The sequence below is a fragment of the Lampris incognitus genome, chromosome 14, assembly GCF_029633865.1.
Source record: "Lampris incognitus isolate fLamInc1 chromosome 14, fLamInc1.hap2, whole genome shotgun sequence".
Taxonomy (NCBI): Eukaryota; Metazoa; Chordata; class Actinopteri; order Lampriformes; family Lampridae; genus Lampris; species Lampris incognitus.
Genome location: NC_079224.1, coordinates 17,711,858 through 17,739,776, shown reverse-complemented (window position 1 = coordinate 17,739,776; position 27,919 = coordinate 17,711,858). Strand labels below are relative to the sequence as shown.

The following is a 27,919-nucleotide window of genomic DNA, read 5'->3' as shown; positions in this document are numbered from 1 at the left end:
GAACAAGCAAAGCAGTTTATTTACATATGTACACACCTGCAGTAAGTGTGGCCCATCGTCTGTGTCACAAAGTCTTCAGTGTGTATCCTTAAGAGTAAAATCTTTGGGCTTACAACAAAACTTAGCTCAACAACATTTCACTTTAAAATCAGCATTATTCATTTCCTCGCCTTACGTTTGGTTACGTCTACCAATCTCTTTAATTCAAATACTATCCAGACCTTTTAAAGCAGCATTGAATATCAAATTTCAAGTAGGCCCAATGTTACCTGATTCGGTGGCCTTTCAACACTTTATGGTTCTGTGTGAAGCTACATAATCCAACCCAATGACTTTTTCTTTTCAGTCAAGTGAATACAAAGGAAAAAAGAAATTAAGTTGCGTCATACACATGGTAACAATGTCACGGAAAATTATTTTTCAATTCATTCATTACAGCTGTCATTTTTTATTCAGAAACGCATTTGATTTCAAAATTTGCGATGTTGATTCAAGTCATACTCAAAATGTGTGTTTCTCTGCTCGTCCCCTTTCATTGGGACCTCAAGCGTGCAGGGCTCAGCTCAAGTGTCTTGCTCAAGGACACTTCGGCAGGGCAGGATGGCTTGCCCACATGGGGACTTAACACCCGGGGGCCTCCAGTTGAAGGCGGGACCATCTAGCCTCTGTGCCGTCTCCGCTGCGGTAAAAAAGCTCAATCATGCATCCGGGTGGCGTAGCGGTCTGTTCCGTTGCCTACCAACACGGGGATCACAGGTTCGAATCCCCGTGTTACCTCCGGCTTGGTCGGGCATCCCTACAGACATAATTGGCTGTGTGTGCGGGTGGGAAGCCGGATGTGGGTATGTGTCCTGGTCACTGCACTAGCGTCTCCTCTGGTCGGTCGGGGCGCCTGTTCAGGGGCAAGGGGGAACTGGGGGGAACAGCATGATCCTCCCACGCGCTACGTCCCCCTGGTCGAACTCCTCATTGTCAGGTGAAAAGAAGTGGCTGGGGACTTCACATGTATCGGAGGAGGCATGTGGTAGTCTGCAGCCCTCCCCAGGATCAGCAGAGGGGGTGGAGCAGCGACCAGGACGGCTCAGAAGAGTGGGGTAATTGGCCGGATACAATTGGGGAGAAAAAAAAAGGGGGGGGGGCTCGATCATTGGTTAACGGCAACTCTGCACCTGTGAACATTTCTCTCCAACGACCCTCCGTGTCGAGGGTCTAAGGATAGACAGTTACTTGAATGTACCTCTTTTACACTGTGTGAATGTAAAGCCCTCTGAGACTGTAATTGTGATCCAGGGCTATACAAATAAAAGTTGATGCGGCCCTCCCGGCCCCCAGTTTAGCACTGTAAACGTGCTAGCGATACACTCTAACATAGAGCACGGTAAATAACACACTGCTGAGAGTGGCTCTGATCCCCACAGGTCCATGGCAAGCATTAACAGGTAGAAAACAAGTGGAATATTTGATCTGTAATGACTATAGGCAACCCTAACAGGTCTGCAAGTACTTTTATATAAAGAAAAAAAAACTATCATCTCTATCCATGTGGTAGGGGTGCTAGAAAATGGTAAATCAGTGATGGGGGATGGGGGGGGGGTCAATAAAATGTCCATTCAAACAGAAATGTATGTAGTGCTTAAGAACCCAGCTTACTTTTCAGGTATATTTCAAAATCCCGCTGAAAGTCTGAAAATTGTCCTCCATCTCATCTCTTGCAATATTTGAAAAGTGCACTTTTAGTGAGGGGGAACCTGACAACTCCCTTAAAAGGAAAAAGTCCCTGTGAAAAATAACAGTCCAGCCAGATCCAAGTCAGAAGGCAACCAAATCATGCCAAAGTTTACGAAAACAAAGAATGAAAAAGATGATTAAAAACAAAAAAAAAACAACCTTACAATCATTATTTGCTTACTTAAAAATAAAAAAAATAAAAAGTTAAGAAATCCTTTTTATAAACCCCTCTTAACCATAATTGACAAGATCCTTCAACTAGCTTAAAGTAAGGATGAGGAGAGGCAAATTGGAAAAACAATCAAATCGTTCGCTGAAGGCGGGATCATTTTTTTTCCGTTTTACAAGTCCGTCAAAAAGTGTAGTGATGAAGAATGCAAAATTTCGTCAAGAAATGTGCGTCACTTTGGCTGATTTCAAGTCTCTTGAGAGGAAGGTGAGTGTTGCCTGTCGTAATGAGTTGGTGCAGTTCGGTGTCGACCAGCCGTACCTTGAAGCACTCATATAAAAGGTGTGTGTGTGAGTGTGTATGTGGTGGTGGTGGTGGTGGTGGGGGCGGGGGGGGGGGGTATGGAAAGATGGTGATGGTGACGCACGCCTGCCCCGCAGATCAGGAGGAGAACCTGGCGGTAGTCCTCCTGATGGGTCACCAATGCTAGGAGGTCTGCAGCAGGCGTCTGTAATGGGGCATAATCTCGTGTTCTGGGAGGTGCAGGTTGAACTCCAGCGCCACCAGAACAGGGAACTCAAAGGCGATCAGCTCCCTGCGATTAACTCTGAACCTCTCCTCCAGTTTCTAGGAAGATTGGAAAGCAAAAGAAAGGATCTAGATGAAGTAGCAGGTAAAGATCATGGTCACATTTGTTTAAAGCGACTTGTTAAGATGTTTCCTGTGGTTTCATCCTTTTTAACCTATCCTTACTTTTTCCAACCAGCTTGATGTCTTACTTTCTATACCAAGGAAATCTGGGCATTTGCTTCCTTATAAATTGCCAAACTGCTGACCTCAGATAAGATATATAAAAAAAAGATGCACATGCTAATAGGACACTTCCTAAGGAGAACTAACACTTAGGTTGCTATCTCGTGTCTCTTAGTTTGCCTGCGATGTTTGAATATTGCAGCTGAAAAGGATGGGTTAATCTATGCACTCAAATGTAAACTTAGCTTATGTTCTGGACTCTCTTCAAGCAATAAATGCTGGTAAATGAATTGGTTGCAATGACACTCAATGCAAAAATTAAAAGTAAATCATCTTTTGGTACAATATTTCTAAAGTGTAAATTAGTCATCAAGATTTATTAATGATTCAAAGTCAGACTGAAATCAGCAATCGGATCTTATTTTTCAAATCTACAAACTCTGAACATGGCATACATAATAAATTAAACGGTCAACATTTTTTATTTGTAAATTATTGATATTTTCTAGTTTTTTTTTTATACCTTTAACCGTAACTGTTCTCAGTCATCTCAAGAACTGTGAGGGAGGGGTGTGGTCCTCATTAATATTCATGAGCTGACCTTTGAGTGACAAGTACAAACAAAGGCTGGTGGTAAAGGTGGGTGGGGTTTCATATTTTGATGATTTGATCAGATGTCAGTTTTCAGGCCAGACACGTGAAATTGATAATTAAGCGGCTTGGTCCCGCTCGGGTTGCTGTAACAAAGACTTCTCAAAAAATATCAACTTTGCATTACAAATGACATAACTGGCTGAATGACACTTAATGACAACAGTCTTAAACATTCATAAAGACTCCATGTTCAGTCAAAAACAGTATCATCAATACGTCGAGTCACACGTTTTGATTTTTAAACTTACGTCAATAAGTAGCTTGACCTCGTGTTTCTTGAGGTCTCCTCCGATCTTGGCGGCCAGGAGGACACAGGCACCAGCACAGAGCTTGCGGTTCTGCTTGTTGAGCTTGCCCTGGAGAACGAGCTTCTCGAAATAGACAAAGGCCATGGCCACCGTGGGCTCCTCGTAGCCACACTCCTCCTGGGCCAGCTTTTTTATTTCCCTCTTCAAACTGACGAGAAAAAAAAGGAAAAGGAAAACAGAACATGGGACGAGAGAACAGAGAGCCATAAAAACAGAAGGGTGGTAGAAAAGAGGGGAATCGAAACAAGCTGTTTAGATGACCAAGTATAAAACTGATGAAATGTTGTTTTCTCCCTGCGATTATATTGTACCAAACAGAAAACTGGACACTATGTCTCAAACAAAAATGTGGCATCTGTTATTCCCTTTTTGGGGGGGGGGGTGTCCCCCCCCTTTTCTCTCCAATTGTAACTGGTCAACTACCCCACTCTTCCAAGCCGCCCTGATCTCTGCTCCACCCCCTCTGCCGATCAGGGGAGGGTTGCAGACTACCACATGCCTCCTCTGATACATGTGGAGTCACCAGCTGGTTCTTTTCACCTGGCAGTGAGGAGTTTCACCAGGGGGATGTAGTGCGTGGGAGGATCATACTATTCCCCCCAGTCCCCCCCGAACAGGCGCCCCGACTGACCAGAGGAGGCACTAGTGCAGCGACCAGACCACATACCCACATCTGGCTTCCCACCTGCAGACACGGCCAATTGTGTCTGTAGGGATGCCTGACCAAGCCGGAGGTGGCACAGGGACTCGAACCGGCGATCCCCGGGTTGATAGGCAATGGAATAGACCGCCATTCTACCCAGAGGCCCCCTGCTATTCCCTTCTGACAGTATTTACCTCCTAATTTTGCTGAGCGTCAGCCGTATGTGGGGGAACTTCTCCTTGAAGGTCTCGTTCATGTCCTTCTTGAGGTCAGAGGGTTTGACGTACTCAATGACGGTAGTCTGAAAGGGAGACGAGAGGCGACGTCAGAAAAGACTAAGCGTGGCTGCTGCCTCCAGTGTTTACAGTGACGAGATCGTTGTATACTAGTGTGAGAGTCAAGTGACGGGTCATAGAGACACTCAATATCCTCTTCTATTTTCTAGTTTGACTCTTTTTTTTATGTCTGCTGAAGAAGTGCGTCACATTTTCCCTGGTGTTTGTTTTATTTAGGCTACTTTGGAGTCTAGATGGGTGGGGCCTGCCACATAGAACAACACAATGAGGGTAACAACAGCTTAGGGAAGCAGAAAACGAATCTTAAAAGTAACATGAGCGTATTTTTTTGTGTATGGCACCATCTGAGGACTGGTACAAGTTATAATGTGAATTAAGTAAACTTAACATCTGATCTGAAGTTGAGTTTCAATGGTGCACAAAGATGTTAACATCGAATGATGCAAGTAGTACTGCATGTTATGGTTACAACAATACTCACAGGGTAATTTACACAATATAGGTTTAAATCATGACAGGTGCTTATACACATATGTATATGCAAAAATAACTTTTAAGAATCCTAAGGAGGTTTATCACATTGAAGTGTTTGGTATCTTAATGTCAAGTTTCATATCAAAACAAAACTAGTTTTCAAATAATACTCACTGAAGTAATCAGACCACATTTTGTGAGAAATCTCAGGTAACAGTTATCATTGGTACCATATTATTGTTATCATTAAACAACAATTGTGTATCGTGATAGGGAAATATCCAAATTTCATCCCAATACAAGAGTATTGAAATATGACTAAGATGATAAAGAATTACTGCCCAGCCATATATACAAGTGTGTACAATAATAACACTACATATATATAGTATTATTATTGTACACATATTAAACCTATGATTAACGGTTTAATCACACCGACAGCTGATGAGTGCATGACACTCAAAACAAGCTTGTACTGAAATACATTAAAGTTTTTTCCTACAACTATCTCAATATTCTGCTCCTCATTTGTTTAGCACTTTAATCTACACCATTAATGTTTTCCACAAAAAACCCACTGTGTGTGTGTGTGTGTGTGTGTGTGTGTGTATATATATATATACACTACCGTTCAAAAGTTTGGGATCACCCAAACAATTTCGTGTTTTCCATGAAAAGTCACACTTATTCACCACCATATGTTGTGAAATGAATAGAAAATAGAGTCAAGACATTGACAAGGTTAGAAATAATGATTTGTATTTGAAATAAGATTTTTTTTACATCAAACTTTGCTTTCGTCAAAGAATCCTCCATTTGCAGCAATTACAGCATTGCAGACCTTTGGCATTCTAGCTGTTAATTTGTTGAGGTAATCTGGAGAAATTGCACCCCACGCTTCCAGAAGCAGCTCCCACAAGTTGGTTTGGTTGGATGGGCACTTCTTTGAGCAGATTGAGTTTCTGGAGCATCACATTTGTGGGGTCAATTAAACGCTCAAAATGGCCAGAAAAAGAGAACTTTCATCTGAAACTCGACAGTCTATTCTTGTTCTTAGAAATGAAGGCTATTCCATGCGAGAAATTGCTAAGAAATTGAAGATTTCCTACACCGGTGTGTACTACTCCCTTCAGAGGACAGCACAAACAGGCTCTAACAGGTACTATTTAATGAAGATGCCAGTTGGGGACCTGTGAGGCGTCTGTTTCTCAAACTAGAGACTCTAATGTACTTATCTTCTTGCTCAGTTGTGCAACGCGGCCTCCCACTTCTTTTTCTACTCTGGTTAGAGCCTGTTTGTGCTGTCCTCTGAAGGGAGTAGTACACACCGGTGTAGGAAATCTTCAATTTCTTAGCAATTTCTCGCATGGAATAGCCTTCATTTCTAAGAACAAGAATAGACTGTCGAGTTTCAGATGAAAGTTCTCTTTTTCTGGCCATTTTGAGCGTTTAATTGACCCCACAAATGTGATGCTCCAGAAACTCAATCTGCTCAAAGAAGTGCCCATCCAACCAATCCAACTTGTGGGAGCTGCTTCTGGAAGCGTGGGGTGCAATTTCTCCAGATTACCTCAACAAATTAACAGCTAGAATGCCAAAGGTCTGCAATGCTGTAATTGCTGCAAATGGAGGATTCTTTGACGAAAGCAAAGTTTGATGTAAAAAAAATCTTATTTCAAATACAAATCATTATTTCTAACCTTGTCAATGTCTTGACTCTATTTTCTATTCATTTCACAACATATGGTGGTGAATAAGTGTGACTTTTCATGGAAAACACAAAATTGTTTGGGTGATCCCAAACTTTTGAACGGTAGTGTATATTTACATTTATTAAGATAGATGTAGGGGGAAAAAACTTCAATTCATAGCGGTACAAGCCTGTTTCATGCGTCGCACACTCATCAGCTGCCAAGTTGGCTATATGAAAGTTTTTTTTCCTACATCTATATTGATATTTCACTCCTCATTAGTTGAGCACTTTCATTAAAACCATTGACAGTTTCCAGAAAAAGGAAAAAAACATATATATAGCGGGGTTTTTTTCCGGAAACCGTCAATGGTGTTGATAAAAGTGCTCAACTAATGAGGAGTGGACTATCAATATAGATGTAGGAAAAAAAACCTTTTAATACATAGCAGTAGCAGTACAAGCTTGTTTCATGCATCGCGCACTCATCAGCTGCCAATGTGATTCAACAAAAAACAACACACACACACTATACATTTCCCAGTGTCACGCCCCTAATTTCGGTGGACAGCAACCAACCAGAGGAGAAAACATCTGAACTATAACAACCAATGGGGTAGGTAACTATGATGCACAGCAACCAATGGTGGGGTAGAAAACATTACAACCAATGGGGTGAGGGGCTGGGGCTTGTTTTGAAAAAGCATTTAAATGACCAGGGCACTGCTGAAATAGCCTACATTTAGAATATAACAAGGTAACGTCAAATGGGGTAATTTATGTAAATCATATAGTGGGGTGAGGTTGGGGCACAGTTGGAAGGGCAGGCAATTAAAATATAAAAAATACAACAGCTAATAAATGTCACATGTGTATCATCTAATGGGGGGGGGGGAGAATAATAAAGACATTTTACTTGTAATTACAAAGGAGATATTTTTTTTGGTGTCTACAGCTGGTGGCCAATTCGTTTCTACTATTCAAGGTGGACATATCACCTTGAATAGTAGAAATATATATATATAAATCCATCCTTGTTGTTTCTCCTTGAGAAACCGCAAGGAGGCCGACCAGCCGCTGACCACACATGACGGAGATGTAGCCTCCTTTCGCCAGCCTCTTTGTCACACGAGGCGTACATTAATCACGCTTTCTTTTTATTCAGAAGATAAGACAACGGCCATCAGAAGCAGGCCACCGCCACCGACAAGAAAACCTCCACTTTGAACTGAAAAGGATTACACGCCACTGAATCGGTTCATAAAAATGTCCCTAGCGTGACAATAAGAAAAAGAAAAAAAGAGAAAGGAAACGAGTGTGATGGTGACTGCATCTCCTGCTTGTACAACTTGAAAGTTGGGTCTTAGAATCTGATGTACATTCCCATCACACAAAATGTTTAGACGTTGCTGGTTACATTCCTGTAGTAAACACAATAGCTATTGTTGTGAGATGTGGGGGTTACGCAATTGGAGGAAGAGAAGGAAAAACAGTGGCCGACTGAACATTTCGATCATTTCGACTGGTCTCGCTGTGTATTCTGCTGGAGCCCATAACAAAAACAGCCCAGAAAAGAATGAGGTGTGTGTGTGTGTGTGTGTGGATGGGTGGCATGGGAGGGGGGGTTAACCCCCCCGCCCCGAACAATAACACATCCATTCTCTTCCAGAAAACTCAGAGAGTGATTAGCACTGTGACAGTAGGAGATACTGTTAGGATGGTGGAGTGGCTGTTCAGCAGCTACTACAGTAAGCGTATTCATCCAGAAACAAGAGAGAGACAGAGACAGAGATAGAGACAGAGAGAGAGCAAGTGAGAGAGAGAGAGAAAGTCAGCGAACGAGAGAGACAGAGAGAGCGAGAGACAGAGAGCAAGAGAGAGAGAGAAATAGTGAGAGAAAGTGAGCGAGCAAGAGAGACAGAGCGAGAGAGAGAGCAAGAGAGACAGGGAGAGCAAGAGAGAGACAGAGAGAGTGAGAGAGCAAGAGACAGGCAGAGTGAGAGAGAGAGTGAGACAGACAGAGCGAGACAGACAGAGAAAGCGAGAGAGAGAGCGAGAGAAAGTGAGCGAGCGAGAGAGACAGAGAGAGAGACAGGCAGAGAGAGAGAGAGCGAGAGAAAGTGAGCGAGCGAGAGACAGAGAGAGCGAGAGAGAGACAGAGCGAGACAGACAGAGAAAGCGAGAGAGAGAGCGAGAGAAAGTGAGCGAGCGAGAGACAGAGAGAGCGAGAGAGAGACAGAGCGAGACAGACAGAGAAAGCGAGAGAGAGAGCGAGAGAAAGTGAGCGAGCGAGAGAGACAGAGAGAGAGACAGGCAGAGAGAGAGAGAGCGAGAGAAAGTGAGCGAGCGAGAGAGACAGAGAGAGAGCAAGAGAGACAGGCAGAGCAAGAGAGAGCGAGAGAGAGACAGAGCGAGACAGACAGAGGGAAAGCGAGAGAGAGAGAGAGAGAGAGAGAGAGAGAGACCTTGCTGATTAAGACGTTCTGACAGATCCTTTTGGCTTTCATCCAAAGCAGTTAATCGAATTCAGGATTTTTCGTACAAAAAAAAAACGCTGAGTCGGACTTCCGCTCGAGGCTGTGACAGAAAAAGGCCCTGGAAAGGTCGGTAATATGAAGGGGCAACTGATAAAAAAGTCAAAACAGGGAAAGAGGTATCTCCCAGCAAAACAGGGGCGACTATATTAACCGACACAAACATGTCAACAGACGCGGCTCTGTTTGAGCGGGGCTGTCCTCGGCTGCAACAACGTTTCCATTCTACTCTCCCGGGCACGACGCCGTGCGACTGTTGTCGTCGCTGGTGTTGTTGTCGTTTGGGGTCTCGTGTACGCAGACTGCATTCTCACCATGTAGGAGGGAAAGATGAGGACTCTCTTGTGCTTTCCACAAGGCCACTGGGGGTCATCCAGCAGATTGGGGTCGTAGTCACGAAAGTCCACCAGATCATTGCCTGCAAATAGCGTAAACAAGACGACAGAGTTCATGCGTTTTAAAAAACATAAGTTTTCCACAGCCTGATAGTCGGTCTTCACTCAGAAGAGGCTTTGTTACCCCAGATTTGTATTGTATATGTATATATGTACTATATATGTATTGTATATGTATTCTGTTAAAGGAGCTACAGGTATACTCATAGTGTGCAAGTCTATTGTATTACAAAGGAATTTAAAAGAATACAAATGTGGAGGGAGACGGAGGTATGGACGGACAGACAGACCCAGACAGACAGACAGACAGACGGGCACAGACAGTTAGACGGACACAAACAGATGGACACAGACAGACAGACACAGATGGACACGGATAAAGACAGACACGGACAGACAGACGGACACAGACAAACAGACAAACACAGGCAGACAGACCAACGAACAAAGACAGACAGAGACACAGACAGACAGACACAGACAGACAGCCATGACACTGATGGGGAACCAGATAGACTCCCAGGTCATAGTAAATGAACAGGAACCTGTGTCTATGCTGCTCTGGTTGCTGTTGGCGCGGCCCAGGCTGAGGCTGCGGTGGCTGGTGTTTCGAGACTGGGAGAAGGACGACGTGGAGTCGATGGTGTTCCTCCGACCGCCCAGGACGTTGGTGGGGTATAGGAACTGAGTGTAGGACACTGTCTGTAGACACAAAGGGCAGACACGCCACAAAAGATTACCCAACGAACATCCAGTTATTTCAACATATCACTCCTTACAGCAACAGAGTTCATACACCTTTTCCCCACTGGTTTCCATGGACTCTTCCATGACTTCACCATATGTTTGGCTTAATTTTCAGGACCAAAAGAAATTATTTGGTAGAGTTGCCACTGAAAAGGTGTTTTAACACTGTATATGATGTAGAGGTCAGTCGATGTTTCAAATACTGTCTGTTGTACTTGTCCTTTTGAAATTACTGATCGTTAAAACTGCACTTACATGGTATACCGTTAACAAGCTAGCAAGCTAAATCAGCCAGCGGCGGCACGTGTTAGCATACTGACACAAACTGTTTCATGTGCGCGTGCACGCACACACACACACACACACACACACACACACACACACACACACACACACACACACACACACACACACACACACACACACACACACACACAGCGGACATTTTAAAACTCTGCTACAATGACTCCACCTGTTTTTACCTTTTATTATTTTGATTAGTCATTCAATCTTTAACAGAGTTGATGCCACTTGAGTCAGATTTCTATTTTTTTTTCCACAAATTTTTCTAGAAAATTATAATTTCCCACTACTTTTCCAGAGCCTGGAAATTGGATTTTCAAAGTTACTGATTGTGACCATACAAACCCTCTTAAAAGAATGTTTATGTGCACTGCTCAGTGTGTGTGTGTTTAATGTTGAAGATATTTTGTCTTTCTTCCCCTCCACACCTTTGACAACGTCTCACCTTTCCATCAGCTCCAAGCTCCACTCCCTCCAGCCCAATCACCATCTCCTTGGCACTGACACCGCCCGAGGGATGCCGCTGACGCCCGCCATCCAGCTTCACATCCCTGCCGAGCACAAGACCTTTACAGCTCTCACACAACACACCACGCCCTGAAGCCCCCCCCCCATCCCCCATCTCCCATCCCCCTCTCACATCAACCCTTGTGCTGAGGCCTGTCCCAGCCCGCCTCCACTTCTCTGCTCGACCATCAGATAAGCCCGCTATCGATCTGTGCCCACCAGCTGGCCGAGATTCAGCGATTGCTCGTCTCTTTGGGTGTGTTTTACAGCTGTTAGAAATCAAACGCACCCTAGGGAGAAAGGGGGCAGGAGGGGGCTGCGGTTTCATCAGAGCAGCAGTGTCTTGCAGCTCGGATATTGCATCACCAATACTCGAAATGCCATACAGCGGTGGGAGATTTGCGAGAGGTGAGCCGAGAGCTGAATTAGAAGCGTGTCTTTGGAGCAAACAGTGGAAAGCCCTTGACCGAGAACAGTCTGCACCGGCCAAAAACCGACTGTTGTAGTCCATGTTGTTGGTGAGAACACAAACTTTAGGCTATCACATGCTGAATGAAAGACGTAGGGCTGTTTCACTGGCCGACTCTTATCAACTGAGTATCCTTGAAAAACCCTGGCTTATGTTGAACCAGAACCCTTTCACGTTGGGATAAGGGCTTATGATAAAACCGCACTGACTGCAACAACTACTTGACTATGATTCTCCCCCCTCCTTTTTCTCCCCAATTGTATCCAGCCAATTACCCCACTCTTCCAAGTTGCCCCCCCCCCCGCCGATCCAGGGAGGGCTGCAGACTACAAAATGCCTCCTCCGATACATGTGGAGTCGCCAGCCGCTTCTTTTCACCTGACAGTGAGGAGTTTCACCAGGGGGACATAGCACGTGGGAGGATCACACCACTCCCCCCAGTCCCTCCCCCCCCGAACAGGCACCCCGTCTGCCCAGAGGAGGCGCTAGTGCAGCGACCAGGACACATCCAGGTTCCCATCCGCAGACACGGCCAATTGTGTCTGTAGGGAACGCCCGACTAAGCCGGAGGTAACACGCGGATTCGAACCGGCGAGCCTCATGTTGGTAGGCAACAGAATAGACTGCTACGCTACCTGGATGCCCACTATGGTTCATTTTGGATGACCATCAGTAGAAACCTGGTTCAGAATGGAGATCATGCTAGAGGCTACATGGCCCATAGTTTGGTTCAAATTACATGACCTGCTATATCAAATGACTGGTGGAATGCAGTAGTAGGAATCTGAAGCATCCGTTGCAACAGGCAGAATGCACTATTGTTGTAACAAAGTTATATTGCAATGACTCCTGCTGGTTTCAGCCACCCTATTTTTCTCATGTTCTGAAAGGGAAGCAACATGTTCTGCTTGTTATCCAGTTTTCATGCTGAAGTCATGACACAACTCCACTCAAAAGGTATTCACCCTCCAAGAGCCATGTCATTGTAACAGTGATAACGGTTTTTCCACCTGTTATTTTCACAAACACCCGAATTTGGATATCTGAATGCAGTTCCCAACAGAAAAGGCATAGGAATCCATTGCGTTCAGGTATTGTTTTCCATTGTTCGTTCCCAAAAGGTGAGATAACTTTCCTTGTGCAGTGATGCCATAGGGGACCAATCCGCTGTAATGAAAACAGTGCTATCTGGCAGACAGGCGCTTCAGGATACAACACTGACTGATTCATTATAAATACGGAAATCCCCGGGCAGTAGACGACTCAGAGAGCAGGCGGAGAGGAGATAGACGAGGAAAACATAGCAAGACAAAAAAAAACTTTCCGGGAAGATTTTCTTTAATGCAAGCCAGGAAATTTCAAAAGACAAATGTTGCATTTCAGCCTGTTGAGAAGAAAACCAAGACAGAGAATGAAGGAAATCATTGGGGAAAAGCAGGGCTTGCTGATTGACATGCGGGATAAACAATGGCTGACCTCACACATTTCAGCGTTAGTGGTGTTATAATTCCAGTTAAGTGCTCCCAGGCCCAGGCAAAATGAAGCATCGGGCCGATAAATACACTGCCGTATTTGCGGACAGCTTACTGTTATTGGCTTGGTGCATTGAAATAACACAATGAGAAGAGGCTGAAAATGTGGGATTCTTGAAACTGGACCGTGGCAAGTTACTTTACAGTCTAAAAAAGTGGGATTTTTGAAACTGGACCGTGGCAAGTTACTTTACAGTCTAAAAAAAAGTGGGATTTTTGAAACTGGACCGTGGCAAGTTACTTTACAGTCTTAAAAAAAGTGGGATTTTTGAAACTGGACCGTGGCAAGTTACGTTACAGTCTAAATAAAAGTGGGATTTTTGAAACTGGACCGTGGCAAGTTACGTTACAGTCTAAAAGCATTCAGGGTTCTCTTAACTGGGGGAAGTGATGCTCAAGAGGCCTGTGCTAATTAGTAATATAATTGAACTGCTCACTTGCACTGAGCCAATATGTGTAATTGGGGCAAGACAGAGAGAAATAAGATGGAGATAAGTGCCGTGGCTAAATGACACGGAAAGAGCTTTGTCATAAACAGCGGCACCGAAATGGAATTGGATGCTGCAAAAAAAGAAAAAAAAAAACCAAAAAAAACCCCCCAAAAAAACCCCAAAACAGTGAAGCAGAGCCCACTGTTTAATAAAATGTCGTTTTGCAATCACAACACTTGACTAAGCCAACAGAGGCGCCTGAGCATAAACTGTCAATTAGTGGAAATGGGCAGTCAAACGTGTGCATATTGGAAAGCACTGGGGGTTCATTAACCCACGACCCTGTGCCGTTTGGCTGGCTTAGGAAATCCCACAAATGGATTGAACATTTTATGCTTTTCAGTCAACCCTCGTGTGGTACTTTTCACACTGTCCATTGTATTCTCTGCCGTTTATCTCTCCCTGTTCTCTTTTGCTTCCTCCAAAACACGCTCTTTCATGTGACGGGTGGTGGCGGTGGGGGTGTCGGAGCCAAGGCCAGACCAAAGCAGACCAGGTGGGAGTGTGGAGACCCTGAGAGCTCCTCCACTCTCTTCTAACATGCACCCTCCTGCTGCTTTTTTTTGGGGGGGGGGATTTATTCCCCATTTTTCTCCCCAATGGTACTTGGCCAATTACCCCACTCATCCGAGCCATCCCGGTCACTACTCCACCCCCTCTCCCGATCCGGGGAGGGCTGCAGACTACCACGTCTCCTCCTCTGATACATGTGGCGTCGCCAGACACCTCTTTCATCTGACAGTGAGGAGTTTCACCAGGGGGATGTAGCACGTGGGAGGATCACGCTATTCCCCCCAGTTCCCCCTCCCCCCCGAACAGGCACCCCGACCGACCAGCAGAGGCACTAGCGCAGTGACCAGGACACAGACCCTCATCTGGCTTCCCATCCGCAGACACAGCCAATTGTGTCTGTAGGGATGTCCAACCAAGCCGGGGGTAACATGGAGATTCGAACCGGCGATCCCCATGTTGGTAGGCAATGGAATAGACTGCCACGCTACCTGGACGCCAGCCTCCTGTTGCTTTAAGAAAGCAAGCGAGTGTTCCCTACAGATAAACCAAAGACGTTTTCACTTCTGAGGCCAAGAGACACAATCTCTAGAATGTAATCTCTAAACCCAGGCAAGGTATAAACAAAACAAAAAATGGTTAATGACAAACTGTCCCATCCGTGTTCACCCCAAACTCAAAACTTCAGTCAGCCGGGATGGCCGATCATTGACAGTCTTTAACCGCTGCACAGTGCATGACAGTCGCACACGGATGGATGAGCGGCGGGCGAGCTTGAAGTAGTCGCTACAGCTAGTAAACAGCAAGAACTACAAGAAGGGTGAATCCTACATGGTAAGAGCAAAGCCAGCGATAGTTGCAATGGACAAAAAGAAAAAGAAAAAGAAAACTGGGTTAACTTAAAAAAAAAAAAGGAAAAAAGGATGAAGTGCCAGCAGCCACCTGAGCCAAAATGCAAACTAGAGACAAGCTGAAAGCATGAGGCTACAAGGTTGCACAGGATACACAGTCAGGGAACTGGGTACTGCAAAACCCAATTCAGCAAACTTGACTCTTTTTTTTTTTTTACTTTAGCGTTAAAATGCATCCACCCCCACCAATGTATCACCAATAAAGGAGAGTACATCCACAAAGATAAGAGGGATTGGAAAACACAAAAAAAAGGAAGGAGGGAGCGCAGGCTGGAGGTAAAAATATAAAGTTTGGCCATGCTGTTGGATACGTACCCTGCTTGGCTACAATCTCGATAGGGCAGCACAGAAAATACACTATAGAAGGATCTTCTGCCACTGATAAGGACTATCCTATAAGAACAAAAACATATTAATTAAAGCTAATTAATAGCTACAAAAAAAAGACCTGCAAGTTAGATTTGGGCTGGAAATTGTGTGCAGAAAACAATCAGATGAGGAGAATGAATTAAAACTGATGTGTCAGTGTGAGTGTGTGGTGTTTGCAGAGAACAATAGTACATGTAACATGTGGTCAGTGTTTTTGGGGGGTGGTGTGTGTGTGTGTGTATGTGTGTGCGATGGGGGGGGGCAATGATGCATTTCTCTTACACAATCATTTTAGAATAACTGAAATGCCTTGTACTCAATGCAGGTTTAGCTGAGTCTGAGTGTCCGACGAACGAGACGGCGACAGCACAGAGGGCTCAACGGGCGACGAAAAATAAAACCTTTCCATCGTATCTCACAGTGGAATTCATAGTTAAATTTACAGTCTTAACAAAAATCAAAATAACTTCCATTATCCATCGTCGCTTAATGTTGTTTAAATGCGGACATATTCTCCTATAGCTCGACTAAAACAAGCAACAACGTACAAACAACACCCGAGGTGCCACATGCCAACTGTGCCGTATCTAAATGTGCCACAATCCACCCCGCCTTGATACCGTGTTAGCATTTGCGCCGAATACCAGGCAGAAGTGGACGCATCAGAGGCAAACTTGATTTATGCAATGACTTCATTTAATGAATGGCACTTATTAATGGTACACTGATTATCTAGGCAAAAGAGCAGCTTAAAAGGTCCAGTCTGGGTGACTGGAGCACGACACGCACGTTTGCCACTCCATACCCGCAAGATAATGAGCTCTTTAAATTGGCGTCTCGCTAAGAGGGTCTGGACCCAAAAAACAAAACAAAACCCTATTCCTCCATTTCTGTTCTTTTTTTTTCTTTTTTCTTTTGGAATTTTTCCCCCTTTTATCTCCCCAGTTGTATCCAGCCAATTACCCCACTCTTCCGAGCCATCCCAGTTGCCCCTCTGCTGATCCGGGGGAGGGCTGCAGACTACCAGGTCTCCTCCGATACACGTGGAGTCGCCAGCCGCTTCTTTTCACCTGACAGTGAGGAGTTTCACCAGGGGGACGTAGCGCGTGGGAGGATCACGCTATTCCCCCCCCCCCAGTTCCCGCTCTCCCCTGAACAGGCACCCCAACTGACCAGAGGAGGCGCTAACGTAGCGACCAGGACACATACCCACATCCGGCTTCCCACCCACAGACACGGGGGTGGGTGTCTGTAGGGATGCCCACCCAAGCCGGAGGTAGTAACTCCCTTTCTGTCCTGAAGCTAGACTCAGAACAACACCAGGGGTAAAAGGCCGACCAAATTATCTTTCATGTCCAAAAAATGTAGCAGTATCAGAGACATGGGTCAACAGTGCCAGAGTACACAAACACTTGCGTATCCTGTCCTGGACCACACAACCATCTTTGGCTTGGTTACATTTAACGCAGTGATGAATAAATAAAGAATTTAATGAAGGAACAAACAAATAAAATGTAGCAAGCCCCCACCACCGTGCCTACATGTATCCGCGTTCACAAATCTCATCTCTGTGTGAGCCGCATGCATCGCTCAAATGAGATAATGTGACATGTTGTATGATTTGTGCGTTCGACGGATTTGAGGTGCCACCCCTGTGCCGATCATATCCAGGTTATAATCAGATCTTCGTGCGACTACGTATCCAGATCACGTGTACTGTAGAGACACGGACAGGACTACCGATGAGCATCCAGTCTGTCAATGAATCAACGGCCGGTTGTATTTTTGCCTACAAGTCAGAATGACAAGCTAGCAGTGGGCTGGACCCGCCTGCCCGGGATTTGGCTTGTAATGTGAGAGACACTCAAACTGCAGTTCATTGATGGAGGGCAGCCTGCCATTACCCACTGAGGGCTTGTATTGACTAAAGGATGGTGTTGTTTGCCTTCATACCTTCCATTGCGCATATCATGTTGCCTCATATTCTTTATGAAGTGGACCTTCTTGAAGCTCTTTGGTCGGGGTGAACCCGATAGGGTTCGACATCTAGAATACAGACCAGAGTACACAAAAAAAACAACCTTCAGCAATGCAAAACAAAGAAACTGTGCCAACTGGATAGATTTACACTCCCCGGTGAAAGTCTCCTGTCAGACATGCAAGTATCGCTGGAGACACAACGGGGAACGTGTCACTGTGAGAGAGGTCATTGTGTAGTAGTTACAGTACCTGCGCAGAGGAGCGTTCTCCTCAATGTCCTCTAAAGTCTCCAACGAGGAACGCTGAGAGATGAGTCTACGTCTGGGAAGGAAGACACAGGGGAAAGCACTTGGTTAGGAGACATGGCAGAAATTTAAGGAGTATTAAAAAAACAAAACCGTGACAAACTACAACTAAATAACTAAAAATGTTATTGAGCCAAAGATAGCCAAGTTGTAAAAAACATGGAAAAAGAACAAATAATTGCCCTCACTTGTGTGACTTGAGTTTAAAAAAAGACTAATTGTATGGACACCATATTGAATCTTTTATAACAAACATGTGGGTAGTGAGTACGCTTGACAAGATTTGATTTTGCCCTAACAAACTATGACACTATTAATCAATTTGGCTCGACATACAGCCCGCGCAGCACTAAATCAAGGGATTTCACAATGATGCCGAGCTGCCACGGCAAATCCCTAAAAACGCCCCTCTCCTTGGCAAATCAAGGTCTAAGTTTATGGAATAAACTCATAATGTCAGCTTTCAGGAAAATATAAATAAATTCAAGAAATGTTTGCCCAAACCTCGGTTTTCTTTTTTTTTTTTTTTTTGGATTTTTTTCCCTGCCTTTTTCCCCCCAATTGTATCCGGCCAATTACCCCACTTTTCCGAGCCGTCCCTGTCGCTGCTCCACCCTGGGCTGCAGACTACCACATGCCTCTTCCGATACATGTGGAGTCGCCAGCCGCTTCTTTTCACCTGACAGTGAGGAGTTTCACCAGGGGGATGTAGCACGTGGGAGGATCATGCTATTCCCCCCCGAACAGGCGCCCCGACTGACCAGAGGAGGCGCTAGTGCAGTGACCAGGACACATACCCACACCCGGCTTCCCACCCGCAGACATGGCTAATTGTGTATGTAGGGACGCCCAACCAAGCCGGAGGTGACACGGGGATTCGAACCGGCGATCCCCGTGTTGGTAGGCAACGGAGTAGACAGCTACGCTACCCGGACGCCTCCCAAACCTCGGTTTTCTTATATAATGCAGAGCCACCGCGAAACATCTAGAAGGTCCTCCTACCCCACTGACCAGGATATTAAAGAAGCAATATTTCATCCTGTGCTTTCCCAAGTCATTGATTATATAGAAAACCTCCCATGACAAACACACTGTGGCAAGTGCCTCTGTGCCTAAAGACTGAGATAAATCCAGAGTGTAAAACGTTAATGGCCTGTCCTCGTATGCCCGGTGGTTAAAACACAGAGCGACACTCTGTGCTACGTGTTGTCTAGCTATAACGGCCATCCATCAACAGCTCTGTGCACACTGCTGGTCAATGATCACCGCTGAATCTCACACAGCGTTTATGCAAGATCACAGAAAACTTTCCGAGATCAGGCACCGGGGCTGGTTAAGAGGATAAGGGGCTGGCTCTGAGAAGCACTTTGTGCAAGTCCCAAATTATCACAGTTGGCTTTTTTATTTCCCATTTCTGCTGCATGACTCAACAGGCTCATTCTGATGGACCATTTTCTCCACAATCAGCCGCCGGTAAGAGAAAAGAGCCCGGCTGTGATATATATATCACGATGCCACTCCAAAATGCCCGTGTATCCTTGAAAGTGTTTGGTAGCACACTCTTAACGACATAATCCCACTTTTTGGCCAAACTTAATAACAGACCACATTCGGTTGTGCTAAAAATGAAAGGGTGAAGTACAAAACTGTGACACGTCTTAGCAGAGGGCATAGCTCAGCAAAGATATCAACAACAACTGCTGCAGACTTTTATTACCCAGCAAAGCCAAGGGGGGCAATAAACTGAGGAATGTATGTACACACCACCCATGTGCCACCTTGCTTTTTAAGCTGTATCTGTGTCTCCACTCTTGAGAGATGAGAGATGTGTTATCGTGTTGTAGGTGCTGCAGCATATAGGCAACTTGAAGATGCTTGACCCCCCCCCCCATGGCTACCTCCCCTTTTTTGGGGGTGGGACTGCTTCCCCCTTTTCTCCCCAATTGTATCCAGCCAATTATCCGACTCTTCCGAGCCATCCTGATCTCTGCTCCACCCCCTCTGCCGATCAGGGGAGGGCTGCAGACTACCACATGCCTCCTCCGATACATGTGGAGTCGCCAACCGCTTCTTTTCACCTGACAGTGAGGTGTTTCACCAGGGGGACGAAGCGAAGCACATGGGAGGATCATGCTATTCCCCCCAGTTCCCCCTCCCCCCTGAACAGGCACCCCGACTAACCAGAGGAGGCGCTAGTGCAGTGACCAGGACACACACCCACATCCGGCTTCCCACCTACAGATACGGCCAATTGTATCTGTCGGGACGCCCAACCAAGCCAGAGGTAACATGGGGATTCGAACCGGCGATCCCCATGTTGGTAGACAACGGAATAGACGGCTACACTACCCAGACGCCTGGCCACCTCCCCTTTTGAGCAATTTTTTTCAGCTGGTAGACAGCATGGGCCGTGCCCAGAGTGGCAGGTTGGCTAATAAATAATAGAGCATGAGGACAGATTAACAAACGATGACTCTGTCCTTGAGCATCTCCCGGGGATAAAAACCAACACAAGCGGAGTGAACAATGTGTGCCGAGGAAGATGGGGTAGGAGCTAGACCACTGAAGCAGACCGGGGCGAGAAAGGGCCGTAACTATCGGCTAAGCCTCTTTGCTGTATGTCACGGCCCTAATAATCATGAAATGCACAGCAGAACGCCAAACTCCGCCACAGGGTATGAGCGGTAAACAAATGCTTTGTCTGACAGAACGGCACAATGGCCAGCTGACAGCAACCCTGCCTCCACAAGAGCGGGTGGAAGGGTCATAACGGTGGGGGGGGGGTCGACCTCTGCCTGAAGGTCAGACAGGCAGGATTATGTGATTTATGGTCAGTCTTGAGGCACACTACCCCAGTGACAAGTCTGGAGAGATGGATGGTTTGGCTGTGCGAGGATCTGTGGAGTACAATCAAAGGAAAATGTTCACAGGGAGTCTTCAGTGCCCTTGTTTGCTCTAATGGTGCACCAGTTTCCTCCCTAGTTTAACAGAGTGCTGTAATAACATCATGCCAGAGGCCAAAGCATACAAGCAAATGAAACAAGATGTCCTCTTTTTTTTTGTGTTTTGTTTGTTATGCTTAATCTTTGCAGCCGCTTAGTCAACTGGAACAGTTTGGCTGGTATATGCACACGGCCTTAAGCACACAACCTGTATTCCTTATCTATAGATAATTGCTGTGGAGGTTTCTGTGATTTTGGAGGCGCTGGACAACTGGAGCAGTTAACACAGGTCATTACACGAATGTGAAGCAAAGGCAGTGCAAGTGAGAGCTCCCTTTTCTCCTTTTTGGCTCAGCAAAACCCCTGCCTGAATCAAGAACAGAAAAAAAATACAGGCTATGAATGCAAAGTCTTTGGGTAATAAGATTGGACAGATTACTCACCCAAAAAAAACTATATTGGACTAATATGGCTCTTTGTCTTAAGCCCTTGGTGATTAAGCCTGCACAGTAAAAAGGGGCTATAGTATACTCTAATGTGCTGCAAGGAGGACTTAACCTCCATTATCGTGGTCGGTCACGATTATGAGTTGGAAATGTGGATACTCTGTTCAGTGTCACGGCTGTAGGTCCGCTTCATGAGTCGGACTGTTAGTGTGCTACACAATGTACGGTGACCCTTGCAAAACCCCCAGCTGGCACAGAGGAGGTTTTCCAGTCCAACAGGACGCCGCTGTGCTACTGAGAACTTTGATCCGGCCGCTGTGAATGAACATCAACAGAGCTTGTTTTCTTTTCGCAAAAGATGTTTTCCAGGCTTGTACGAACCCTGGAAACAATAACAGGGACCAGACCACACATTCACCTCAGACACAAGGCTTGGTGCAGCCAACTGGGCTTGGATCAAACAGCGGACTGACGTTAACAAGAGCTGCTTAGGAGCCTCGCGGAAAAGCCACTGCAACTTACTGCCCTGGACGGTGGGACGACAACACAAACTCCTCTCAGAATGCACCCCCAGGAAACACTTTCCACCATTCCTGTCTCAAGTTGTGCCCCCCCCCCCCGGGATGTTTCATAAATTCAAGCCAGGTTACATAAAAATGATGATATATAGCAGGCGCTATACAATATAATCTCCTTTCCAATAAATTATTTGAAAAACAAAGATTTAATCCACCCCAATGTGCCAATGCACTGAGGTTACAAAACTAAGGTGGACTACTCGAGGGGAGATTAAACCGTCTCTCTCTCTCACACAGACACACACACACACATACACACACACACACACACCCTGCTGGCTGCTTGCCACGGACATTGTCTTCCGTTTAAACTGGCAAGTCACTGCGCAGAAACAGACGTAATATTTTAGGCTTTATGCCTGGCAAAGGTACATTTAATTATTACGGTATAAACCCTAACAGCAAAACAAACGTGATACTCTCCCTCAAGTTCATGAGTCCTCGCACACATTTCGACTATAACAACACTACACCACAGGGACACTACACCTCCAAAATAGCAATATATTGTAAGTTAAAGACATGCATGTTAGGGTTAATACTCCTGCCTGTGCCCCTGAGCAAGGCAATGGAAAGAGGAACTGGAGTTGTTCCCCGGGCGCTGCAGCTGCCCACTGCCCCTATACAACAGGATGGGTTAAACACAGAAGACACTCATTGTAAGAACACAATGACAAAATAAAGTGGCTTTCTTCTTCGTCTTCTTCTTCTTCTTCTTCTGATGAGCCGCAGACCACTTACACAGTGGAAACTGAACTCTGGCATCTATTTTGAAACTAGCGTACAGTAAGACACAGCACGCTGAGCCGAGTCACTGCGTCTGTCTATCTTATCTCTGCAGTAATTGCCGGTCTGGTTTTGATTATGGTGGTTTTTAACCATATCCTCTGGCTGTCTCAGAGCATTTGCTGACAGTTCAAGCATGGGTAGATTTCAGTGAAGGAAAACGAGGCATTCTTATGTAATCCTGCGATTATGCCAACCATGACTTCAGCGAACAACAATCAACCTCGCTGCCAGGAGGATGTGATCCAATCGCACAAAACTCTCAGTGACCATTAAAATAGGTTGGGCCGCCCGTCTTAACAGCCACCGTTTCTGCCGGCACTAAAACTGCCTTGTTAAAACACAGTACATGCTTTGGCACTTCCTAATGTTGATGGAAAAAAAAAACGACTCAAAGGGAACGTGAGGGTGACTTACACCGCCAGTGTTTGGGGGTGGAAACAAAGATGAAATGAATGTCTGACCCACAGACATTCATCTGGCCTGGTCAGACAATGAAAGTCTGCCCAGACCAGATGGTTGAGAGGTGTGCCCCCATTTAAAACATGGCCCCCGATGTGCTGACTCGAGATGAATTGAGGTTGGGGAGTGGAAAGAAGGCTGTCAGTAGGATCATGTGTTTCGATTCAGACGAGAAAAGAGGCAGGTTTGGCCTGAGAAAAGTCTTTTCTGGCGGCACATCAGAGGCCCTGTGACTTCCTGAATGGGAGCCGGACTGCGGGCCAAAAAGTCTGAAGGGAGAGAGCGTGTGTCTGAAGCCCCTGGGAGAGGAAGTGAAGGACAGAAAATAAAGAGCAGCGAGCCAGGCGGTTTCTCAGAAAGCCCGGGCATCATGCCTTGCCCAGCCAGGGACCTCTGGACACGTTTCCATCAGCTGCCCACAAAAACAGACCAGGCACTGTGTAGGGCGGCCGACCGTCCGTGAGCCGGCGGAATATGGCAGCTCTCCATCAACAGTTTGATTACTTCTCAGTTCAACCGCGGTGGACGTCCTCCAGGAACATTCCTATGCCAGGGTACAGTATTTGACTGAAATTATACTGTACAGAGCTCTGTAACATGGCAGACCAGAACTGAATATACATTATGGCGAAAGATAATCGAGGCTGCATGTTGATGTGCTTTTCAGAGGTACACTTAGAGGATGAATAACAGAATGGTTAATTTGTAAACTACAAGTTGTGTCTTTAGCGCTGTCAAGATGTTACATAACTTCTTTAACATCACGTTTGCTCTTGGGGGGAAAAAAAAATACAGCACGAGGCTGTACATTTAGCAACGCAGTTTCCATCGAGTCAGGCAGGGTGCAAGGAATGCTTAATGACCGCTTCCTCCCGTAGCGGAGCTTTCTGTGACGTCTGGTAGATACTCGGCCCCGCCGGAGTGAAAGGACTCGTGCAGTAGGAAAGAAGGGCCCTCTGTGGAAAGCGGTTTGTGGAGGATGTGACAGCAGGTTCTGACAGTGAGAGGACCGCGGGACAGGTGTTACCGACAGCTGTCCCACTGTGGAGCAGCAACCTCACACATCTTCTTGGTGCCTTCACTAGGGGAGAGCAGACAAAAACCCCAAGCAAAAGATACCCACATGGTGCTGTGAGCTTCGGTAAAGTGTAGACGGACAGGGGGGTCAGTGTTAGCAGAATTTTCACATCACTTGGAGAACAAGGAGATGGTGGATGTGCTCATGTACGAGATAAAAACAAGAGTTCTTGCCTGAGATAGATAGAAAGGGAGAGAGAGCGAGAGAGAGTATATTCTGGAGTGTGTTGAGCTCTCTCTCATTCTGGGAACTAGGTTACAGCTACACAGATGTTGCATCTGCAAACTCATCTGTGTGTATGCAAATCCACGAGTCATGGGGCTGTGTACATCTGCATGGGGAGAAAACAAGCGAATAGCTGCATTCTTCCCCCCATCTTGACATGTGCTATTGCATCCTGGCTAAATTTAGCTTGGAAATCTAGGCATGTCATCATCTACAGTCTGTTTCTGTTCAAATAAATTCAATTGCTGACGCATCTCCGTCTGACAATAAAGAGGCCTGAGAGGAAATTGATCCTGAAGGGATGAAAAAAAAAAGCTCATCCATTGGTTAACAAGACACTGTGGCTGCAAAAAAGGATAACTTCTGGTAGATAAAAAAACAATCTGTGCATTATGAGGGAACATGGAACTATGGGACTTGTTTTACTATCACTTGTACTGGCTTTATAGCACTTATTGTAGACCTTAGTTCAGTCTTCTGTCCTTATTTACCTGAAGATTCCCAGAGCAACTGTCAAAATGTGACAGCATTGTATTGCCCAGTTGATCAACAAAGCACAAAAGCAAATGATTGGCTGCAGTAGGCTGCCGATGGTTCTTGTTCCACACTGAACCGGATAACATGCACCGGGAGTCCACATAGACTCTATGAATGAACTCGCACTGTTTACATGCGCCGGGAGTTGTAGCCTAACAGCTCTGCTTTCAGAACTTGGCGGCCTGTAATGGAGATCAGTAAAATCTTGACAGCTGAGCTGCCAGGTCTCAGGGGTGTCTGTCAGACGGAGGGCTCCTCTGTGTGTTTGGCAATGGCACAGAGACAACTTCAGCATAAAGACTTGTTAGGGAAACCCAGTCCAGTTTTTGGTTTGCCACAGCAAGATGGATCAAGGCCCTTTATAGTGATCCAATTGTTTCCGGTGTCAGGTCCCTTAGATGGGCTTGAACCGGGTGATGGAACCTATAATAATATATTCACCATTACGCTGAAGGTGATGCTCAGCACAAAGCAGGCACTCTTATTGTGGATTTAGAGGGTTGATTGATAGATAGATAGATAGATAGATAGATAGATAGATAGATAGATAGATAGATAGATAGATAGATAGATAGATAGATAGATAGTAAAACACTAATATCATAGTTGCATTAAGCCTGTCCACATGGTTACCTTGACCTCTGCAGCTCTATGGCAGAGTTGGCTATCTGTCCAGCCTCCAGACTGCAGTAGTTCTGGGGGGCTTGTCTGGAATAGGGGGCAGGTAGGATTCCCTGAGTGTAGGTCTGCAGCCTTCCTCTCGTCGCGGCTGGAACCGCAGAGAAGGGGGAGCTGAATATCGAGGGCCCGAACGCATCCGGCTCCAGCTCCGTCCCCGTCCCGGCCGGGGCAGCTGTGGCAGAGGAAGCCGTCCCGAAAGCAGCCCGGGGGTGAGCCAGGAGAGCCTGGTGTGCAGCAGCCAGGGTCTGGGCGGCCGCGCTGCCGGCAGCCGTCTGCACGGAGCGCTCCGGGGACAGCAGGCTGTGTCTAGCCCCGGCCTCAACGCAGTGGTGGTCCTCCTCGGTCTGGTTGTCCGCATCGTCTTGTACCGGCCGCCCGTCCAGGGAGATATTGCTGAGAAACGACAGCGCCGCTTGCCTCCTCCTCGGATCTATGCGTTTCCGCGTATGCTCGATGCCGGAGTGCTTGATCTGCAGCGTGCTGCTGGATGTGTTGCTGCTTGTGGCAGCCGCCATGGTCCACCCTCCGACCAGCGTTTCCCCTCGGTTCACCTGGGACCGTGCTTCAGCCGTGCCTGTGTGCGGCGGACGCCAGTGTCCTGTCTTTGGGACTAACTACATGCGTTAAAACTGGCTGAAAACAGGCAGGTCACGTGTGTGCAGTATTGTGGCAGCGCAAGGGAAAAAAAACCAGCGGACCAATGGGCTCACAGGGATACGTGTGTTTTTTCTTTTCCTGCCTTGCTGTGTGCCCCCCCTCTTCCCTCCTCCTCCTCCTCCTCCTCCTCCTCCTCCTCCCTCCCCTTCTTCTGTGACAGGGTATGCCAAAATTACATTAAAATGAACACTATCCCCATGGTTATTCGGTGTCTGTTCTTAATCTTCTTAATCCAGTGTTGCTCCAACAGCGAACTGACAGCAGTCACATGGCGCAGCGTTTCGGGGACAATGAGTCGGTGATGTCTTCCGAGCTATTTTGAAAAGCATCAAGACTGGGAATTTAGAGAATTGCGGGACAATGTTGGTTCGGAGATCGGTTTGACATGAGGCTGCAACCGACCTGCAAGTTCCCGCTTTGGCAGTGTGTGACTATCTGCTTGCAGTTATCAACACAATGATCTATGGATGTTGACATAATGGGGCCTTGCTGTGCTTGTTTTGAGGGGGGGGGGGATCATTTTCCAAAATATGCAAGTTAGCGCGGCCTCGGCAATGGCGCCATCTGTCTGCCGTACACGCCCCGCTTCGCTTTGGATCAGGCATAACCTGGCTGCACACGCCACCTAGTGTAAGTCTAAGTCATCACAACACATAGCTGGCGTTTGTCCTGCCTGACGACTCCGTTTTTTGTATTTTTTTACCTTTGCAACTAAATAAATTTAAGAAAATTATACTGCCAGCTGAGGTAATCCGTTCTCCTTTACTTGCTCAATGATCAAGGCCAATGTGTGTGATTGCATACCGTAGAAATTGTTTCCAAGGATGACGATATCATTTCTTTTTTGAGAGGTTCGAGGAGGTCACTCTCTCCTTTCTCAAACCCATTAGATTTCTCAGTATCAAACCCATCAGACAAGCTCGACATTTACCACCTCTTACGTCAGGAAACCAAGCGCCTATCCTCAGCAGAATGACACGTGTCCTCGCATCCAAAAAAATGAAAATGAAATATTGTGTACTGTTACTGGTATCTGGTTATGACCGTTGTGGCCTCACTCAGATAGCAGGATTACTGCTGTTTACTATTGTGCCCTTACACTATGTGTCCTTGACATAGATTGCACTCTCTTGGCTATGATATATCAATAATACTGAGATGTGTCATTTTGAACTGTTCCGCTATCAATCCCACCTGATGATCTAAGGTGCACTTACACTAAGTGCACTTGACATGACATACACGCTGATGGCTATGATATGATTACTATGCAGCAAATGAACTAGTACTACTACTTCATATAATATTGCTATGATATGATTGCTATGGAGCAAATGAACTAGTGCTGCTACTTCATACAGTATTACTATGAAATAACTACTATACAGCAAATGAACTATTGATACTACTCCATATAGTATTAGTATGCAATAACTACTATGCAGCAAATAAATAAATTTGCTGTATATTAGTTATAGTTTAACTATATCAAGCCTAAACTATATCAAGAAATCAAAGTTATAGTTTGGTGATGTTTGGACAAATTGTCATTGATTTATGGCCAAATTTGCGCCAGGCCCATGCACGTGTTTGGAATTTGTGGCGCCCCCTATTGAGTGATTCCAACATAGTTTTACACACGTGGTTCATCCTTGTTATGAAACATATCGTGCGAGTTTGTAATGATTGGACAAACAATTTCTCATTTATAGTCTGATTTGTGCATTTGTAGCGCCTCCTAGTGGTATATTTGAAT

At 45.9% G+C, this 27,919-nt stretch overlaps 1 protein-coding gene across 1 annotated transcript; it reads right to left on the bottom strand.

Moving 5' to 3' along the window:
* Positions 1 to 6: 6 nt before the first annotated feature.
* Positions 7 to 26,294, bottom strand: cables1 (Cdk5 and Abl enzyme substrate 1). Its single transcript, XM_056293260.1, has 10 exons — positions 25,459 to 26,294; positions 17,716 to 17,787; positions 17,440 to 17,532; positions 15,433 to 15,510; positions 11,143 to 11,248; positions 10,193 to 10,349; positions 9,567 to 9,670; positions 4,450 to 4,556; positions 3,553 to 3,760; positions 7 to 2,524 (listed from the first exon to the last, which is right to left on the bottom strand). The coding sequence occupies exons 1-10, from the start codon at positions 26,019 to 26,021 to the stop codon at positions 2,384 to 2,386; spliced, it is 1,629 nt and encodes a 542-aa protein (XP_056149235.1). The 5' UTR covers positions 26,022 to 26,294; the 3' UTR covers positions 7 to 2,383.
* Between the last annotated feature and the right edge of the window lie 1,625 nt (positions 26,295 to 27,919).